At 34.8% G+C, this 19,057-nt stretch overlaps 1 protein-coding gene across 2 annotated transcripts; it reads left to right on the forward strand.

Annotated features, from left to right (window-relative positions):
* The first annotated feature begins 1,779 nt into the window (after positions 1 to 1,779).
* LOC130453364 (major facilitator superfamily domain-containing protein 6) lies at positions 1,780 to 18,492 on the forward strand. 2 transcript variants are annotated; one of them, XM_056793067.1, is made up of 9 exons: positions 1,780 to 1,968; positions 3,513 to 3,776; positions 3,837 to 4,067; positions 6,550 to 6,842; positions 7,367 to 7,707; positions 7,781 to 8,146; positions 8,212 to 8,505; positions 9,056 to 9,269; positions 9,379 to 18,492. In XM_056793067.1, exons 1-9 carry the CDS (start codon positions 1,859 to 1,861, stop codon positions 9,390 to 9,392), a joined length of 2,127 nt encoding a protein of 708 aa, XP_056649045.1. In that variant the 5' UTR covers positions 1,780 to 1,858; the 3' UTR covers positions 9,393 to 18,492. The 2 variants fall into 2 exon arrangements, with proteins under 2 accessions (XP_056649045.1, XP_056649044.1); XM_056793066.1 differs by having other exon boundaries at positions 1,791 to 1,968; positions 9,056 to 9,262.
* The last annotated feature ends 565 nt before the right edge of the window (positions 18,493 to 19,057 follow it).

A 19,057-nucleotide genomic window follows, 5' to 3' on the forward strand; every position in this document is an offset into this window, starting at 1 on the left:
CCATGACTTTTATCGATATTATAAATGTGTATAAAGTGACTGTCACGCTTGAGGTACACGAATAGTGGACGTGGCAATTAACGTGATCCAAAGCCCGCGAAAAATAACCTTAAAGTTAACCAATTAACCAAGCCTAATTTATCGGTTACTTCAATAATTATTTTGACCTTTTTGACAGAATTTATAGTTTTTATTAAGATATACCTACCAAAGAATAAATTAAAAATATAAAAAAATACATATTCCCTATTGTCGAAGCATTTTTTCTATTTCGATTGATGCACCTCCAAAACATATGATTTGAACGAATCAACCGCTTCTTCAGATATAGAAAAATGTTAAGTTGGCAATTTATTTTTTAATCTGCGGGAATAAGATGAAATCATTGGTTACCAAACAAAGACTGTACGGTGGATGACCCATCAATTCAATGTTTTGACTGTTCAAAAACGTTTTCGTTTGAATTGATGTGTGAGATTGGTATCCCTGATTTTTTCGAACATGTCTAGCAAACAAATGCTGCCAATTGCTTCGTACGCCAACAACTTTTGTTGAATTTGGCTCGTATCAAAAGTTCCATACAGTCTATTTCTGTTTAGCTTCGGGTTCATACGGATGGATCTATGATTCGTCGCCTGTCATGATTTCACAGACGTCTTTTCAATAGTCACGAGTGAATTTTTCAGCATTACTTTGCACCAATCGACACGAGCTTCTTTTTCGAGCGATTGTCAAATTATGCGCGAACAAATATTTTCGACAGCTAAATGTACATACAATATTGAATGTATGCAAGTGAAACTAATGCACAAGTACGTCTTACTCTCACGATATGTCATATGACGATCTTGCAATATTAGTCTATGCACAGTATCGATGTTTTTTGGAAAACCAGCGAAGCACGAGGTTAGAGATGGTGCTTCATCACCAAAATTCGAAGCGAGTTGATCGGTTTAATCCACGTTGTAAGTATCTGTGAACAATTCAAATAACACTCGTATGACATACCTCAAAACTTAAGTAGCAGTGATGAAACTATGGTTTTTTACTATGATCTGATATCCAAACCAGATTCCTTGGATTGGCTTCAAAAATATTACGAAAATCAACAAAAAATTAATGGCTAAAATATTTTGGAACTACGAGGTTATCCTTTTTATTGAATTTAAAGAATCAAATACGAACGTGAACAAGGTATAAATTACTTACTTAAGTTACTAAAGTCAGTTGCATCAAAAATTATCGACAAAAGACGTGGCAAAATCAGCTGAGGTGTGAGGTAACTTCATGTCTACACTGCTTCACTTTGCAATGCTAATGCAGCTTCTCAGAGATTGAACACCCACCTTATAGCCCTGATCTGGCCCCGTTCAACCATTAAACAGATGGTGTACGAAATTTTGACTCTTAAAGATAGTGATAGATATTTTGATAGTGGCAGAGGAGCTTAAGTGAGACGTTCTGATAACTGTGTGGAAACTGGACTTTTTCGATCTAGTGGTCAAAGGACGTTATTGGAATTTAATACCAACAACTTCATCCCCGCCAGGAAACATCTAACTAACTCTGCAACAAACTCGAGGAAACGTGACGATTTTTTTTCTCATTTGTATGGAATATTTCCCATATAATTGTGATTAACAGATAATTTGTATTCATTGAACGAAACGGGTCTTATTATTATTTAGATCAGAAAAATAACGGAGCGTTATTAAACTAAGAAAATAGGGAAACGGTTTTTCCGCCAACGCGCATCTGTGTTATCGACCGTCTGACAATGCGTCGCTATAGATTGGCGCGCAACGAAAGCAGTGATTGTCTGTCCGTGTGAAAATTTAGTCGAAAATATCTAGTTGAAATGGAAAATGCGGATTTTCAGTCTAATAGAAGTAGCAGAATGGAACCGAAACCGTTTGCAGCTCGGCCTATGGTCGATCCTGAAGCCGAGGGCGAAGTAGATCCTTCATTGTAAGTTGAAATTTACGTCATGTCGAGAGTGTGTCATTTGCAATACTGTGATATATATATTGAAAATCATCAAAATTTTTTCATATACAAGTCCATAGAGTAATTTATTGCATATTAATATTAAAACATTTTTTTTATATGAATTTTTATATGTACAATTTTGTATTAATTCGAAATTCTTGCATCAACACAAATTAGTCCAGTCACCAGCAATAACTAACTGTTAAATTGTAAAAATTTTGAGAAACAACACCCATATTCATGATCTAAGCTCTTATTTAATCGAAATGAATTATTGGTAATTTTCCTCTAATAAGTTTATGATTAATTCGACAGACACAATATCTTCAAATCATCCCTAGAGAGTATCAAATTATAAAATAAGTTTAAGCATTGCGTCGAAGTGAACTTATATTTGCAATTTATTTGAATTAAATTATTGTTGTTCGAGACGCTTCATCTCTTTTAAATCAGCCCTTGAGAGTATGAATTATATATCAATTATTTTTAGTAATAAAACAAAGTTAATTATATCTAATTATAAACTATCGCGTATTATAAAAATTGTGGTTATGTATACACCACCCCTTATGAGTATAAATATAAATTTTTTTATGATTCTTTACCTTTATTAGTGACGATTTTTGTATGTTCACAATCAGTATTTAAGAAAAAGAATTTGACACACATTCACTTCGTTTTTCATTTTCGCTTTTTTCGAAAAATATCAATCATTACCATTTAAAACCGTTAGGTAAAATCTATAAAATTTTCGAATAGTGCCACGCGAGTTATCCGAAATTCAAGCTAAACCTTCAGTAGAGGAGCCCTGCCAAGGATGATGATAATTTTAGATGCGTTGTTACATACGATGGAAAATGAATTTACTTAAATAATCCGAGCATGAAAAATCAGTGATTAGACAAAGGACAATTCAGTTCAACTTCAGTTCGCAATAAGAAGATTTATCATCTTGTGCCATAGCCAAGCAGCTATTAGAGCTCTGAGCTCCAATTTCATAAGATCCTAGCTGGAAATGGTTGGAAAAGTTAAAGGATAGACGAAAAGAATACGATAACACCTTTATAGGTGAACACTTTTATGGTTTTGGCTACATGACAAGTAAGAAAACGCTAGAAAAGAAGTTAGATAATGAAAAAACCAGTTTTTGGAATCTACAGGAGTTGACACAGGCAAGGATACATGAGGGAGACTGTAAACAAAGAGGAATGCATCAATCTAAGTGAAAATAAATCTTGTTAGGGCATTGCCGTATCAATGGAGACATGAAGACGTTATATTTAGGATGAAACCTCTACCACATTACATCTGGGAGTGTATAAAACACATCTGGAACTTTCTGAAAAGATTGGGATTGATAGAACTGTTGTAAAAACTGAACATTCCCAGTGCCGAAGCAAGGAAAAAGGACACAATGGATCCTTTGGGTCGTAGTGTATATAAAACCCCGATTAACACGTTGAACTACTTTTAAATGCTGCAACATGTAAACGTTTTCTGATTATATTATTTTGGTTTTCCAGGTACCCACAACCCAAGGAATCTACTCATAAAATTCGCGGAAAGAGCGATATGCTGGAGATGTTATTTGGTCCTGTAGATCAAGAGCTCTTGGTGGTAAAAAGTTTTTATTTCTTCTTCTATTCCGCTTTTGGATCTCTCTTTCCTCTTATGGGTGTTTATTTCAAACAAATGGGAATGAATGCGAGTCAAAGTGGTTTTTTAATCGGTTCAAGACCTTTCGTCGAGTTCCTGTCGGCGCCTTTCTGGGGAAGTCTCGCTGATAGGTAATCCACATATTCGAAAACTAATACAAATTATTATAAATACATATGATTATTTTTCAGGTGGCGAAAGGGAAAGATATTACTTTTGGCTTCCTTAGCTTCTTGGATAGTTTTTACAGTTCCTCTCGGTTCCATCCAACCTCCTGCTACGTCTTGTATGGTTATTAAGAATAATACTGCGTTGCTTACCGCTCCGGAAGTTAAAATCGGAAGAGTTGTCATAACGAAGAGATCGATTCAAACGGAAAATTTAGCGGAGGCTTATTTCAAACAAGAATCACAAACCCCCACGTAAGTATCGCAATCATTTCTAGTTTTATTATGAGATACTTTTGGTGTATCTTCAGCTTTTGTCTTGTGTCATACACATTTATGGACGTTCCAAGTTCAAGAAACTAGTAATTTTAACTATCTTCACACAAAAAATGGACAAGATTATCGTAGGATGAGTTTATAGGACGCCATAAATTTCATTTATACAGAGGTCGACATAAGCCAAGCAACTCTCTCAAAAAATCGGTAAATAAGTCAGGCAATGCTGTCGAAAAAAATTGAAACGATGCATGTTCGTGTTCCAGACAGTTGTGTCTGTGTCATGATAATACGTGCTCATCGAAGAGAAACGTTTTCGGAATGAATAACCGTTACAAGACTTTTTTTGGTACGTCGAATCTGTGTTTAGCGAATTTCAACAACAATTTCCGAACTCGCCGCTACCAAATCGTTCAACAGTATGGAAGACGTACCAGAAATTCTTAAATACGGGCGTCTATAACAACTAACGAAAATATGGAAACGGTTGCGGGGTGTGTGTGGGCAGGTATCCATGCGGGAGGTCGCGTGGATTCGAACTTGTTACAAGTTATCTAAAAATATTCGAAGTTTTACGTGGGCAAATGGACAACGATGCAACACTCGCGAACATCCGCCATTTCATGCAAGATGGAGCTTCGTTATGTGTGCGGGAGAACCTTATTGTTCATTTTGGAGAATGGATAGGCAGATGAGGATTCTTTGAGTGGCCCGCACAGTCATGTGAACTGACACCCTGTGATTTATTCTTGTAGAGCCTTCTTAAGGACCTCGTTGTTGCAAGTAGACGCCTCCTTCCCGACTTCCGAACTGCAATTGAAGAAGAATTTGAAACTCTTCGCGGACAGCTTAACATGCTTCGCCGAATCAACTTCTCGGTTGGAAAACGTTGCCGTAAACGCTTTGATCAATATGGGCATCGATATGAATACTTAAAGTAACTCTTTTTCGATTTTTTTTTTGTAATTTGTTTCAATACATTCATTACGACACTGCACTTTTTTCTCTTAATGTAAATGCCGACCTATGTAGCTAGTTTATTATGAAAACATAATTGAGCACAGAGAGTAAAACAATCGCTAATGATCCTTTCGATCGAGTTCTAACACCAAGAGGACACGGTCAAGAGTTCTGTTCCGTTTTCTAAAGACAGAAACTGCGCGAAATATCTAATTCTTAAGAGGCTTTCTTTGTTCTAAACTTTGGAATTTGAAATAATTCTGATATTCTATCCTCACAATTAAATATAACCATGATTATAACCTGCCTTCTCATTGAGAGTTTTCATGCGTCATTCTCCAAATGTATACTATTATTTTTTTGATATTGAGTTTTATTTTTATCATTGACTGTAGCTCCTCTCAATTTGATGCAAATCTCCATGCGATTCCAGATAGATAAGACTAAATTTTGAGATAATATAAACATGCTATTGCTTAATCTTATTTCCCATACACTTGTTGTAAACCTAGAACGAGTTGATCTTCAGTATCTTAAACGAATTACTTTTTTGGTTTTCCATAGACTCATGTTGCGTTCTCCGGAACGAATTTTTGAGATTCTAAAAGAAGAAAAAGTAACGAAAAATCAAATCTGGCGAAAAGGTGGCTGGGCGATGTCTCTAATTTCGTCACAGTAAAGCTAGAATGTGACAGCGCATTATCATGGATTGGTTCACGTATACGCTCCAAAACGGCCTAGTAATATTTCTTGTTTGACCAATATTATAGTAGAGTATTATTGATTTTCACCTGACCAAGTTTCGTCGCCCATTATGATGCGCTTGATGAATCTAAGATCCTCAGCTAGGTTATTCTTCTCTTCGTTATTATTGTCTTTTAGTACGATACACTTCATACCCAAAACATTAATGATATATCTTGGGTACGATTTTCAAGAACCATCTTCTCGATATGGGCGACTCGCATGAGGTGTTTTCAACGACATCCCGACAACGCTTTGTGGTATTCCAATACTTGCTTTAGTGATAAAGTAGAATCTCCAAATCACTTTTGAATTATTTTTAACGATTCCACAACGGTCATTCGAGTGGAAATTAAAAAATTTCCAGCCCAGAAAGCACTGAAAATTCCCACAACATTTAATTAATTTGAGAAAAAAAATGTTAACGCATGCATTTTAAATGCATCGGTCCAAGTCAAACTGAGCACATTGTTTACACCTAACCACTACACCAACATTCACAATTACGCGCGTTTCGATAACCAAGTTATCGTCTTCAGAGAATAATAGTTTACATTCAGTCCCTGAAGACGATAACTTGCTTAGATATGGTAATTGTGAGTGTAGTGGTAGTGTAAACAGTTCAGTATGAATATCACCAACTTAGATCTAGGTCAAGTTTAATCAAACCATGTTTATTTGCAATATTTTGGGATATTCAAAAAATAGGGTTAAAATTGTCTTGGAAAGTAAATCAACAATTTTGAATATGTTTCAGACTTTCCAGGAAACCAAGAGATCTTCAATCAGTGTCGGTAAACGCGGGCCAATCACCTATAAACGTTCAGTACGCATCCAACTATCAAGAAAAAGAACACGAAAGTTGGGTGCAACCTATCATATCATCGATAGTTTATCGTACTCAAGATATCCAAAAATGTTTTTTTCTACTTTTGCTACTTGTGATTATCGGGGAATTCTTTAGTGCTCCAGCAGTTACTCTAGCAGATTCGGCGGTTTTGACTTTACTGGGAGAAGACGCAGATACATACGGCCACCAAAGAATGTTCGGTAATCATATTTTTACAGCTTTACTACCATTTTCTTTTATTTTTTTTAATTTTTATACGTTCAATGCAATACAACAGACAACAATGTTTCAGTTTGTCTTAACTTCTTTATAGCAATAGGTCCTTTGAACTATTTAAAGACTAAACAAGTAAATTACTGTTAATAGAAAAGCTAAAAATCGTTAAAATATTGACCATAACAATTACAGTGATGCCAGCTTGGATATTTTTCTTCAAAATTTAGGTTAGAGCATGTTTTCTATTGAACTATACTATATCAATCAACTAATCTCCATCTATTTCTGTTCTCCCAGTCGCCGTCTTCAATTCTCTATTCCTCATCGCTTCATCGACATTATCTCTCAAAGGTCTTCCTCGTTATCTTATACCCATGGGACTCCAGTCGATGAATTTTCTTGTATCCATATGGTATTTTCTGATCTTCAATACTAGTGAGCCGCCTACGAATATTTCCGCCCACCAAATACATCTTGATTTTCAATTCCTTTTATAAATCTTTTTCAGGATCACTCGGTTGGGGTTTAGCTATGTTTTTCGTCGGTATAGCTCTAGATCATTCGACTGCTTTTCCGAACCATCCTTGTGGGCCCGATAAAAAGGAAAAGAATTACACTATTTGCTTCGCCACATTCTCCGTTCTCATGGGCGCCGCTTTAATCAGCGCTACTCAAATTACATTCAAATATGAAGAACCAATACCAGAATCCACAGTAGTCGATGACAAGACTCGAACGCCCACCGAAGAGGATCGCATGCAAGCTCAACTGGCTGAACAGCTTAACCTTCCTTCTTTAGCTGATACTAGAGCTGTTGATGGTCAGCCGGTTGCACCTAAGGAACAAAAGGTGAATAAAAATATTCCAGCTACAAATTTATATCCCTTGTGGACAAAAAGGATGATTTTTTTTTCGTTTTCAGTCCAAAATATTTGCTCAAACTACTCGAGAAATTCCCGAATGGTTAACAGTAATCAAACAATACAAGAATCTGAAATGCGCGTCTTTCCTCTTCGTCGCATGGTTCATGGGCTTTGGAATTGGATTGATATTCACCTTTCTGTTCTGGCATTTACAAGATTACGGTGGATCACCTACATTGTTCGGAGTTGCTTCAGTTATCAATCACGTATCAGAAATTTTTGCATATTTCTTCAGTTTCCGACTTATCAGACAAATGGGACACGTTAAAGTGCTGTGCCTAGGCCTTATTGGCAATACCTTACGATTCTTATACATATCATGGTTGACCAATCCGTGGTGGGTCTTACCTTTCGAATTTATGCAAGTAAGTAATAGTTTTCGAAAGTCATACTTTATAATTGCTTTTAATGAATCGTCCAATTATTTCAGGGAATTACTCACGCAGCGGTATGGGCAGCTTGTTGTTCCTACATCGCCCATAACACCCCAATAGAACTTCGTTCATCCGCTCAAGGAGTTCTACAAGGTATTCATCACGGACTCGGTAGAGGTTGTGGTGCTGTTATTGGTGGTATCTTCGTTAGTTCCTTCGGATCAACGGCTACTTTTAGAGGATATGGAATTATATGTCTAGTAGTACTTGGAGCTTTCATATTCATCAATTTCTATAGGGTCGATCAAGGATTTGTTTCGGATTTACCACAGACGGAAGATCCAAGACAAGTATGATAATATAGAATTCATCAATTTTTTAAACTCGTCGTTTCTCCAACTTCTCTCTTACCCTTAATTGGGCAACCATTTGGCTGCCAACAGTTATTTATTTCTATTCAAAATTTGTCCATTTAGGAGCAATTTGTTGTTGAAATTCTTGTCAATGCATTCTTCCAGTATCTTCTTGTCGTACTGTCTCAATTCTACTGTTCTCTCTGTTATAAATTTCTATTGAATCGATGCTGATTCCATCAAATGATTTTGGTCCTATTTTTTACTTTTTTCCTTCTACTCCAGTGTGTTACTCCATTCTAGTTCGTATGTATAAGCATTCCTGATTATGAAAGAATTAATCGTTTTAATAAGTCTATCATCTACATTTCTTATTGATATTAAACTGGGCACATCTTTCAATACCTTTTGGGGTTTATCCCAAGCTTTTATAACGATTGGTTCCCACTTCCATCCCAGTTTTATTAATCTGTATATCATTTGATGGTATCTCTAGGTGTTTATCTTTATCTTCATCCTTTCATTTTCTGATTTTAATGTTGTACAGGTGGCCGAAGAAACATCTCATTTGGCTCCACATGGTGTACCAAGCAATCCGCTTCCACGAGCTTTATCTAGTACCAAATTACAAGAATTAGGTAATCAAGATGGATACGGAGCGACCTATCAAATGGGGCAAGGTGGTACTTTGAACGTTCCGGGGGCGAATCCGTTTAGCACTCAAACTCAATCACAGCAATACGCTGGATACGAGGTAAGAAGTAAGTAATTTTTATTTTATTTATTTTAGAATAATTAGTTCTTTTAAAAACGAGGAACGTATTTTGCTGTCTGAGAGTATTTATTATAAATATTTGTTTGATATTTTAGACAGTAACTACTAAGACGGCCTCTTCAAGATGTAATTACCCAGAAGCTAGTACTACAGTGATGATACAGCAGCCGATATCTACTACTAACTCTACATATGAATGGTAACATGACAAAATATCAGATAAAACATATTCATACTTTTAACGTATTTGAAATGATGTTATCTCGAAATACATTTAATTTTAATAATTGAGATATAAGGCATACCCAGGAAGTAAGTTCCATTTGGTTATATAAAAAAAAAGTGTACAGATACAGAAAAAGTATTTATTGTACAAAAATTTATAACGGTTAAACTAATTTTCTACATAGTTTCCGAAATTTTGGAGTCACTCGTCATAGCGTGGCACTAGTTTTTGAATGTCTTCTTCATAGAAAATTACCGCTTCTGTTTTCAATCATATACATTCAGCTCATCATCATCGTGTAAGAAGAAATGAAAGTCGTTAGGAGCGAGGTCTGGGATGTACGGAGAATGAACAAACACGATTCTGTAAGAGTTTTTTTGTTACGTTCGTATTGTGAGGTGGAAGGGAACATTTTTTGACAGTAATTTTTGACGACCGCTCTATACTAAAATTCCTTAAAGGTCTCGAAGTTTAGTGCAGGAATTCAAGCTCAAAATGATGTCAAACCTCCAAATTCTTTGATGCCAATTTTCCTGAATATTTATAATTAAGCTCATATCAAGATCTACATGTTCGCAAGGTGTGCAAATTGTTTTTAAAGGGTGAAAACCACCCCTTATCGAAAAATGCCAATATTATAGTTTTTCCTACTTTTTTTCAATTCAAATGTTTTTCATTTAAACAGCATACATATCTTGACATATTGTATAATAAATAATTTTAAAGGTAATTTTCAGGGCTATAAACCTATGTATGTTAGAAGGGCTTAAGACCCTCCATATTTTATTAATAAAGGGTCAAAGAGCTGTGGATAAGCAATCATCGCACTATAGTGACGGATTAATTTGGTTATAACTCCGTCAATTTTTATGCTACAGAAAAGATAAGAAAGCAAAATAATCGTCAAAAAAAATATTTTAATTTGACTGTTTATTTGTTTTTGTATTTCGTATAGTTATGGAGAAAAAAATGCGCAAAAAAATTTTTTGGAAAATCAAAAAAAAAAGTATTATTTAATGTTCATTTTTTTAAAAATTATACATTTCTAATCAGCTAAACTTTCAGATGTCGTAAATAACAACAAATAAAGTATTTGGTACAAGGAATAAGTATAATTTTGATTTTTAATGAAATAACATTAGTTTTAGTGCATTTTTTTAGCTTTAACTATTTTACATCATATCTCACTGAAATTTCAGTCGAAACGACTTTTATCAGTGGTCATTTGAAAGGTCTTTTTAAGCTCTTTAAAAAGTATTCTATGACTTTTTGTTGAAAAATGTATCCTTTTCCCATTATTTGAGATTAAATGCTCAATTACGTAAAATAAAAGCTATTCAAGTATCTATAACTTGCTTTAGGTAGAACATTAATATCGTAAAATATAGCTAAATTTCTTTGTTTTTTATAAGCTTCATTTTTGTTTATTACACTTTTTTCGATAAAATGCATTACAGAGTTATAAATATAAAATAAAAAATATAAAAATACGGTTTTTTCGATGAAAAATCGTACTTTTCAATTGCGAATAACTCAAAAACTATTGATCTGGCCAAAAAACTCTATATGATATTTTTTACTTCAAATTTATTGATCTTTCGATATCTAGGGTTACTTGGGGTTAAATATTTTCCATCCCCGAAAAGGAGTGGGGGGTTGCACAATTTGGCACCATGCAGATCTCGCTTTTTGTATACACACCTATCATCTGTCAAAATTTCAAATAAATCGGTGCTGCATTAAAAAATTCGGAGGGGAAATACTTGAATAACTGGCCTATGAAACATTTGCATAGATTGGTTCGCCTCGTAGTAAGAAATTAATTGAGCAAAATTCATTTTTTTCCAAAAAACGGTGCCCAAATTTTCGAGGTGTCAAGATTTGCTAAAGCCTAACTTTCCTTAGGAACGAAGTGTGTCTCTATTGAAATGATTGCCGTTTAGTTTTTGGGGTCTCGTAAGATATCCAAGTTTCATCCCCCGTGACAAAAATTGAAATGTAATGCCTCCCCGTTGTTTAGTATATAGTCTATACGCATACGGAATGCTGCTAGTGCTTGGAAGGGGATAAAACTGCATCAAGTCGTCGGTGAGTACCAATCGCTTAAAATGGTAAGGTTCAAACCCATGGGCAAGCCTTATAATTTGCCTAATGATGTTGAAATGTTCAACCTTATTAGCTTCAGACACATCAATAGTTCACCTTTACCTCCAACATAGTCCATTCTGTTTCAATGGAACTGAACTAAAAGGAATCGGGGTTCATATCTAACAAAAATTATTAAAATTGGATGTACAGATATTGGTGATAATTTTTTTTTTGAAACCCAATATAGGTAATAATTTTAGGTTTCTTATATCAGGGAAAATTAGTATTTTTGTAAATCCTAACATCATAATTAAGAATGATGACTTAATCACATATTTTCATATTCCTGGGAGTAAAATTATTTCTCTATAATAATTTACCATATTTACATAGTATATTAATGAAATAGTTTGAATTTTCGAGTGACAAAGTCCACTATGCAATGTAGAGAAATTCCGGATTAATCTATATGAATAATTTTTTTCTAATTTCAAAAATTACTTCCGGATAAACCAGAAATGGCAACGCAGAAACTTTGTCCCGGTAACACGAGTCTATTCCTTAAAGATAAATATACAGCGAGTTTTATACATGGAACGTCCAAATTATCTCATTAACGGTTTGTACCATTTTTATACATTTTTGTGCGCAAGGGTCTTGTAATACGGCCGGTATTATGGTTCACCCTGTATATTTTTTGCTTTTCGAAATTCTTAAGAAACAAAACAAACATCCGTAATGAAAATTTTACATGATAATAAATTCCATCCATATAAAGTAACGTTGGTTAAGAGTTGTCAGATGACGATTTTGATAGACGTAAACAGTTTGCAGACCTAATTTTGCAATCAAAACTATCCAAACGTAAATCGGCATGATTGTAGATACTGTTCACGTAGCAATCCTCGTTGGATGCGTGAATCCCACACCTAATATCCCGAAAAACTGGTTTTCTGCGCCTTGATATGCGAAAAATATACAAGGTGATCTATTTGAAATAACAAAGTTCATTATTTTTCCGGAAAAAGTAAAGATCTGACAAGTATATACCACCATAATACCGGAAGTACCATAAGACCCTTTGTACACAAAAATTTATAAAAATCGTACAAGCCGTTTCCGAGATAATTGAGGCGTTCCATATGTAAAACTCACTCTGTATAGATCCTCGGAATTATCTAAAAAATGGAAAAGCTTCATTGCACAATCCATCACCATTCGCTTACGAAGTCAGATTGTCGGCGATCACTTTTGCTTAAAGGTGTATACATTTTTCTACTGTTACGTTTAAAAAAATAAATCGATAGAAATTGTGAGAATTTAATTGACGATTATTCAAAAAATATATGTAAATGTAAATAGTGGGTGAAAATGTGATTGATAAATTAACATCTAATGTGTATAAACATTCATAATATTGTAGGTATAAAAAGACATATCATAAACGTTTAACATACGTTGTTGTTTTAGATATTAAACGTAAACTTTCAGATACATTTTTCAAAAATTTTCAACGAACTTTCATTATCACATGAAATTCAATCGACAATCGTGTTAAGGCTCGTTGATTCTTATGCCGGACCTGTATCTATTTTATAATGGAGATTTATGGAAACTATGATCGGGTTAATGCTAGATTAAATTTAAAAAACCACTAATTATACTCCAAACATGTTAATATACTACACATACTCCGCAATTGCTTTATGTATCTTTTTTTATATTTGCAACTTTACAATGTTTTGAAAATAGGCTCCAAATGGTGCCGGTTTTAATCAATATGTGACATCAAAGTACACGAGAATCACAGAACATACTCTACTAGGTATATTTTGATGTTTTAGTCATGTTTTGTGACTAGAAATGAAAGAAAATGCATTAGTTCTGCCACGTACCATCGAGGGCACTGGCATCGAAAATCCGCCATGTTGTTTCCACTGAATAACAACTAAGTTTGCATTTCTTCTTATACCGTACACATAGAGAAAGCAGGTTACTTGCTTACCGGCAATAGGCGCAGTTAAGCATCGATAATTTAGTCAGCTAAGACAAAGACAAAACTTGTCGGAACTTGCAACAAGCTTAAACCGGCACAGAGGAATTTACCTGAATGAATTTTCATTTCTTGGTCGCTTGTTGTTGTTGCAAAGGGAAACTCTAAGTTGGAATGATGAAATTATAAAATTTGCAATATTCACAACAAAAAGCTGAGCAGTTCATATGGTTCATAATCCACATATATTGCACTACATAAATATTGATTGCCGCAAAGGGAAACTCTAAGTTTAAATGATGAAATTATAAAATTTGAGCAACAAAAAATGGAATATTTACAACAAAAAGCTAAGCGATCGCCGGAGACAGTGGAAAACGATGATCACAAATGTTTTTTTTTTTCAAGTTTGCTGCCCCATGTGCGTAAAATACCAGCAAACCAAATACTGTCATTTAGAGGACGCGTGCAGAAACTTGTTGAGCAATACGCGTACGGGCTGGGTCGTTTTTTTACATCAACTCCTAAGTTTCTGCCTACTCTTGCAGTTCAATATTTTTTGTCTTCACAAAACTGACTATACCTGTGTGACTAATTAGTTCGTGTTGATTTTTATTTTCTTGAATCACATTATAATTTTGTATTCTTATAATTGAAGTGTTCAATAAATGTTAAATTAGTTAAACAAATAAGATTTTACTCACCTGATAGTAATAACAAGTCTTTCTTCGAGAAAAATTGGCTGTTCGTGCCAGTTGCAACAAGTTTTTGTCAGACGCTGTTAATTTTTTACTATGATATAATTAAATACGTCTAATGTCATCTTTATGTACTGCCAAAAAGCGTTGCTTATCTTGCTTCAAAGTCGAGAAAAGATGATGATATTCTCCATAAACTACTCCAGTAGTAGTAGTAGCCATAACTCGACATCCTGACTCCATCAAATTGGCTTTATCACTGACAGGCAATCAGCACCAGCAGAAAAATCGACGCCGGTTTTTAGCGCCTACAATAGGTGCTGGATAATCTGTTTTCTTTATTCATGCGGCCTTAGGATATGTTCTGTGACTAGAACTATACGATATAGACCTCAAAATCGGTTTTACTAACATCGACGAAGTTCCTAATTATTGTATAGATTGATGTTTATACTTTTTTTTTTCATGTTTTGATATAAAAAATCAATCACAACAATATATTTCTCTTTAGTACAAATATTGTAGAAAAATGTATCTGAAAATATTCAAAGAATTAAAAATAATTCAATCATATACGTGATAAGTTGATGCTTGTCTAAATATAGAAAAACATAGATAATATATTATTTATTTGACTGATTATTAATGTAATTATTTGGCACTTTTTTATTTTCACAAAAAACACTATTTATACTTCTATTAAGTTAATATACTCATTTGCACATATTCAAATATCACATAAATTTCCTTTTGATAATGAAAACAATTATTTCACTTTAGTACATATATTCTAGAAGTGAATAAAATTACTTTCTGTCCATCGACTGATTCGCTGATTACGAATTAGGCAATAGTTTCCCCCCCAAAAAAAATGGCGGATCTAATATGTGGACCATAATTTTGCAGCAGATCTTGGTTTGCAACTACCAGCCGTGGAGCGCTCGGATTCATAAGAGGCACGCCTGGTTCTTTTTTTGCCCTTAGGTTTCACATTTTGGCCTTTCCCCTTCTTTTTCTTTGCGGGAACAGCTGGAATATCTTTGGGATCCATAAGATCATCCGCTGTAATGCCCTTCCCAGTGTGGATAATCAGCTTTTTTTGCATGTCTTTTTTGCAACACACTCAGTTCGAATATTTTTCAGGTGTTCGACAAAGCTTTCATGAATCTTGTCTTTGAAGTCAGACTTATCACAGACAGAGTCACTTAACCTTTCGAGAACTTTATTTGGATCCAATGGGAAAATTCCACATTTTCGGAATCCTGCTTGAATAGTGTAGCTCTGGTGTTCAAAGTTTTCTAAGGTGGTTTTGATCAATTTGGGTAACATATCCTTCGGCACAGTCCCGCACCTTCTGCCTTGAGGAGTCATTTTCCAGGCGTCCAATGTTTTTCGTCATTCAACCTTTAATGGTCTAAAAAATGCCACATCTAGTGGTTGCAGAAGATGGGTTGCTTTGGGAACAAGAGCTACGAAGACAATGTCATTTCCTTCACATTTTTTGATGACATCAAAATTGAAATGAGAAGATAAATTGTCTCTTAGGTGAACCTTTTTTCCCTGTTGCCTTCTAACGACCTGCAACCTGGTGGCCCTCCCTCATTCCAAGTATTATAGACGTTCTCTGCTCGGTAGATGACATATGGTGGTACCAAATCTCCAGCAGCATTCCCACACATCATTACTATGGTGCAGGCTTTTGTTGCGTTTCTTATAAGTTCAGGGTTACTTGGTACCTCTTTTCACAAGAGCATTTGGGCATCCTGGAAATTTGTCTTATCATAGTTGTAAATATTTGAAGGTGGTACCCCCTCAACCCCTTTTTCAAAATGTTTGAAATAGTCTTCAATCACAGTCTTATCCACAGAGGCACGGCTCAATGATATGTTTTTGGCCGCTCTTTGAGTGATTTCAGGATGCCTTCCCATGAAAAGCTTGACCCAGTCACTTCCAGGTAGGTTATCTTTGAAAATGGAAACATTCCGGACACACTTTTCCAGTTAAGACTTGACAATTACTTTTAGGTCATTCACGCAAAGAGGAAAGCCATAGGTTGCCACTGCCAGGATATAACCAGTCAGAACCTCCTCTTCCTCACGGGAGAACACTGTTGGACGACCTGGCGACTTGAGGTTGGCTAAGACTGAGGCTTCTTCCTTCGCTGCTTTTTTTGCTTTTATGTATAATGCTATAGTTGCAACTGGAATACCGTATGCATAACAAACAAAAAGATACCTGTATAAATCAAATGCATTCATCAAGAAACACATTTCCATGTCAACATAGGAAGTTAAACTTACTTTTCAGCAGCAGCTCTGATTGTTATCTGACGTTTGAGATATTTATCCACAGCTTCATACAAAGTTTCAGCACTGTAGTGATAAATAAAACATGATAAAGTAACCCCATGGCCATGTTCAGAATTCCCCATGTATCAAAGTTACCCCTTTAACTTGTGTTGTTTTATGTTTTAATTCATAGTAAATCGTAGAATTGAATTATATAAATAAAAAAAGGCAAAATCATCTTGTGTAATCAGAAAATAACTCACCCGAATTCAACAGGTTGCTCAGTTGATGGCACCAGAAGAGGTTACGACAACAAACTGAAAACAGCTGATATCACTAATAACACATAAATCAGTGTTGCGAAAAATCTTTTTCTGTTTCAATCGACGGGCGATGTCAGCGCACTCTGATAATTGATTCTTGAAACCCCGACACCACCAGAGGATCGCTATTTGTAAAATTAAGCCCGCCAGAACGGCTCAAAAATAAAAAACAGGTTTTTATAAAGTTACCCCGTGAGTATAAAGTAATCCCTGTTTACGGTATTAAATCAGTTGGTGCAACAGTGAAACGTAAGTTTTCAATGTATTCAGACTCAGATGAGAAATACGTCATTGATTATTATCAATACCGCAGATAACGCAGGGTACAGAGAGAATATTAGATCCATTTATAGATTTATATCGAATTTCGATACAAATCATTTCCCCCACAAATTTGAGAGTTAGTTCTTGATCACTTATATTGAAAAAAAAAACCAAATGAACATATGAGAATCAAATGAAACAACACCTAAGATCGCGGAATCATGGTCACATACAACCGATTGCACACTAGTTTTATTCGAATCACCTCGTGAGTGATTCCCCGCTGTTATACGTTGCCGAGGTTGCCAAGCCGTTCCAAGATCAACTGGTTTGCAGCCTTTGTTTCAAAACAGTTGCATCCTGAGCGGTGGGCTTTCATGTCTGTATCTCCATCGATCACAACGAAACGTAATTTTCGAAGATGTTTAACATAATTTATATTTCATCATTTATACGTGTTTTCGGTAAGGAAAACAGACACTTCCAAGTCATTGACACTGCATCTGCAGGACTCTAAGAATGTTCAATAATTTGATAGGAAATTGTTAATAATAAAAAACTTTTGGTTATTTGTATATTGCAATAGAATTTCTTAGTGAATATGTGTTGAAATAACGCCATTACCGAACTTAACTTACCGCTATTTTTGACACCGTGGCACAAAAAGTAACATTACACTCAAGGTTGTAGATTGGCGCAGCTAATTCTTCAATTTTTCAAAAGTTAAACATTCATAGAACATCATAAAAACCAAATTTCAAATAATATAGGAACAAAAAAAATTATAGTACAAAAATTACCCCCATTTCATGATTAATAACTTTTTACAGGTTATTTATTACCAAATTTTCATTTCCCCTACTATTTAGATGATACCTTACGGAGGAGAATCCATGGTAAAATACGTTTTAAACTGTATGTGCACATCGTGGAGCGATGTTTCTAAAGCCTCTTGAAGCCGGAATTTATTATGACTAAGGTATCCTACTAAACATTGCAAAAAGATCCTTAGCTGAAACCTTCATTTTTCGAATCTTTGTCAGCTTTTTGGCATTTGGCATTGGCGCCGTCTAGTGTTAACATAGGATTGGTGTAGGACAAACTATATATAACAATCATTATTAATAAAATATTCAATAAAAGGAAAACAAATATTTTACTAATATCCAAAGTCTTGTGTTCTATTCTTGCGTTTGTTTTTCACGTGAAGATTTATAATTTTTTTAGAATATCGTTGCAAATGAGTAAAAGCGTTTTATTCTAATGTTTTATAAAAATGGTTATTGTTTATGTAGTCTATTGAATGTTCAATAATAATATAGATAATAATATGACTTTTATTAAAATCCCTAAAATGTTCCTCATTCATTAAAAATATTCCTCGTGATGAAAGCAATCGATTAAAGTTGCACGCTCGCGGTCAAAAGTATCTAGCAAAAATCTGTAGCTTCCATTAGCTTTATTTTGAGTGGTGTATGTTGTTCTTGAGTTATTTTTTTGGTAAAGAAATAATATCAAAACGAAAAGGAATCTTGAGCAATGAAAATATAAGCTAAAATTCGTCAAAATAAGCTTCCAATCGCCTTTTCATGGATCGAATAAGTTTCTTTACTTGATCTTGTCCTATGCTATCCCATCTTCAGTGTGTGGCTGGTGCAGAATTTCTAGCACGAATTTTTCTCTCAAGTTAAGGATTTAACTCCGGGCTACGCTCTGGTCAGTCCATAACGGCGATTTCGACATTCTGTAACTACTGCCGTACAAAACCTGCAGTATGTGGATAGGCAATGCCCTTCGCCTTAAATATTTCCTATATACCGTTTCCTCCGCTCCATCACCAGTTTCAATAAAAACTAACTCTGTTTTTGCTTCGATTGAAATGCCAGGAACATCC

This window comes from Diorhabda sublineata, chromosome 2 (assembly GCF_026230105.1).
Source record: "Diorhabda sublineata isolate icDioSubl1.1 chromosome 2, icDioSubl1.1, whole genome shotgun sequence".
In the NCBI taxonomy this organism is placed as follows: Eukaryota; Metazoa; Arthropoda; class Insecta; order Coleoptera; family Chrysomelidae; genus Diorhabda; species Diorhabda sublineata.

What these genes read in the sequence shown, in the direction of transcription:
- LOC130453364 (XM_056793066.1), top strand. Translation starts at nt 1,859, where the DNA reads ATGGAAAATGCGGATTTTCAGTCTAATAGAAGTAGCAGAATGGAACCG. An exon ending in TACCTTTCGAATTTATGCAA is followed by an intron (nt 8,147 to 8,211) that starts GTAAGTAATAGT and finishes CAATTATTTCAG; the next exon opens with GGAATTACTCACGCAGCGGT. An exon ending in AGCAATACGCTGGATACGAG is followed by an intron (nt 9,263 to 9,378) that starts GTAAGAAGTAAG and finishes TTGATATTTTAG; the next exon opens with ACAGTAACTACTAAGACGGC.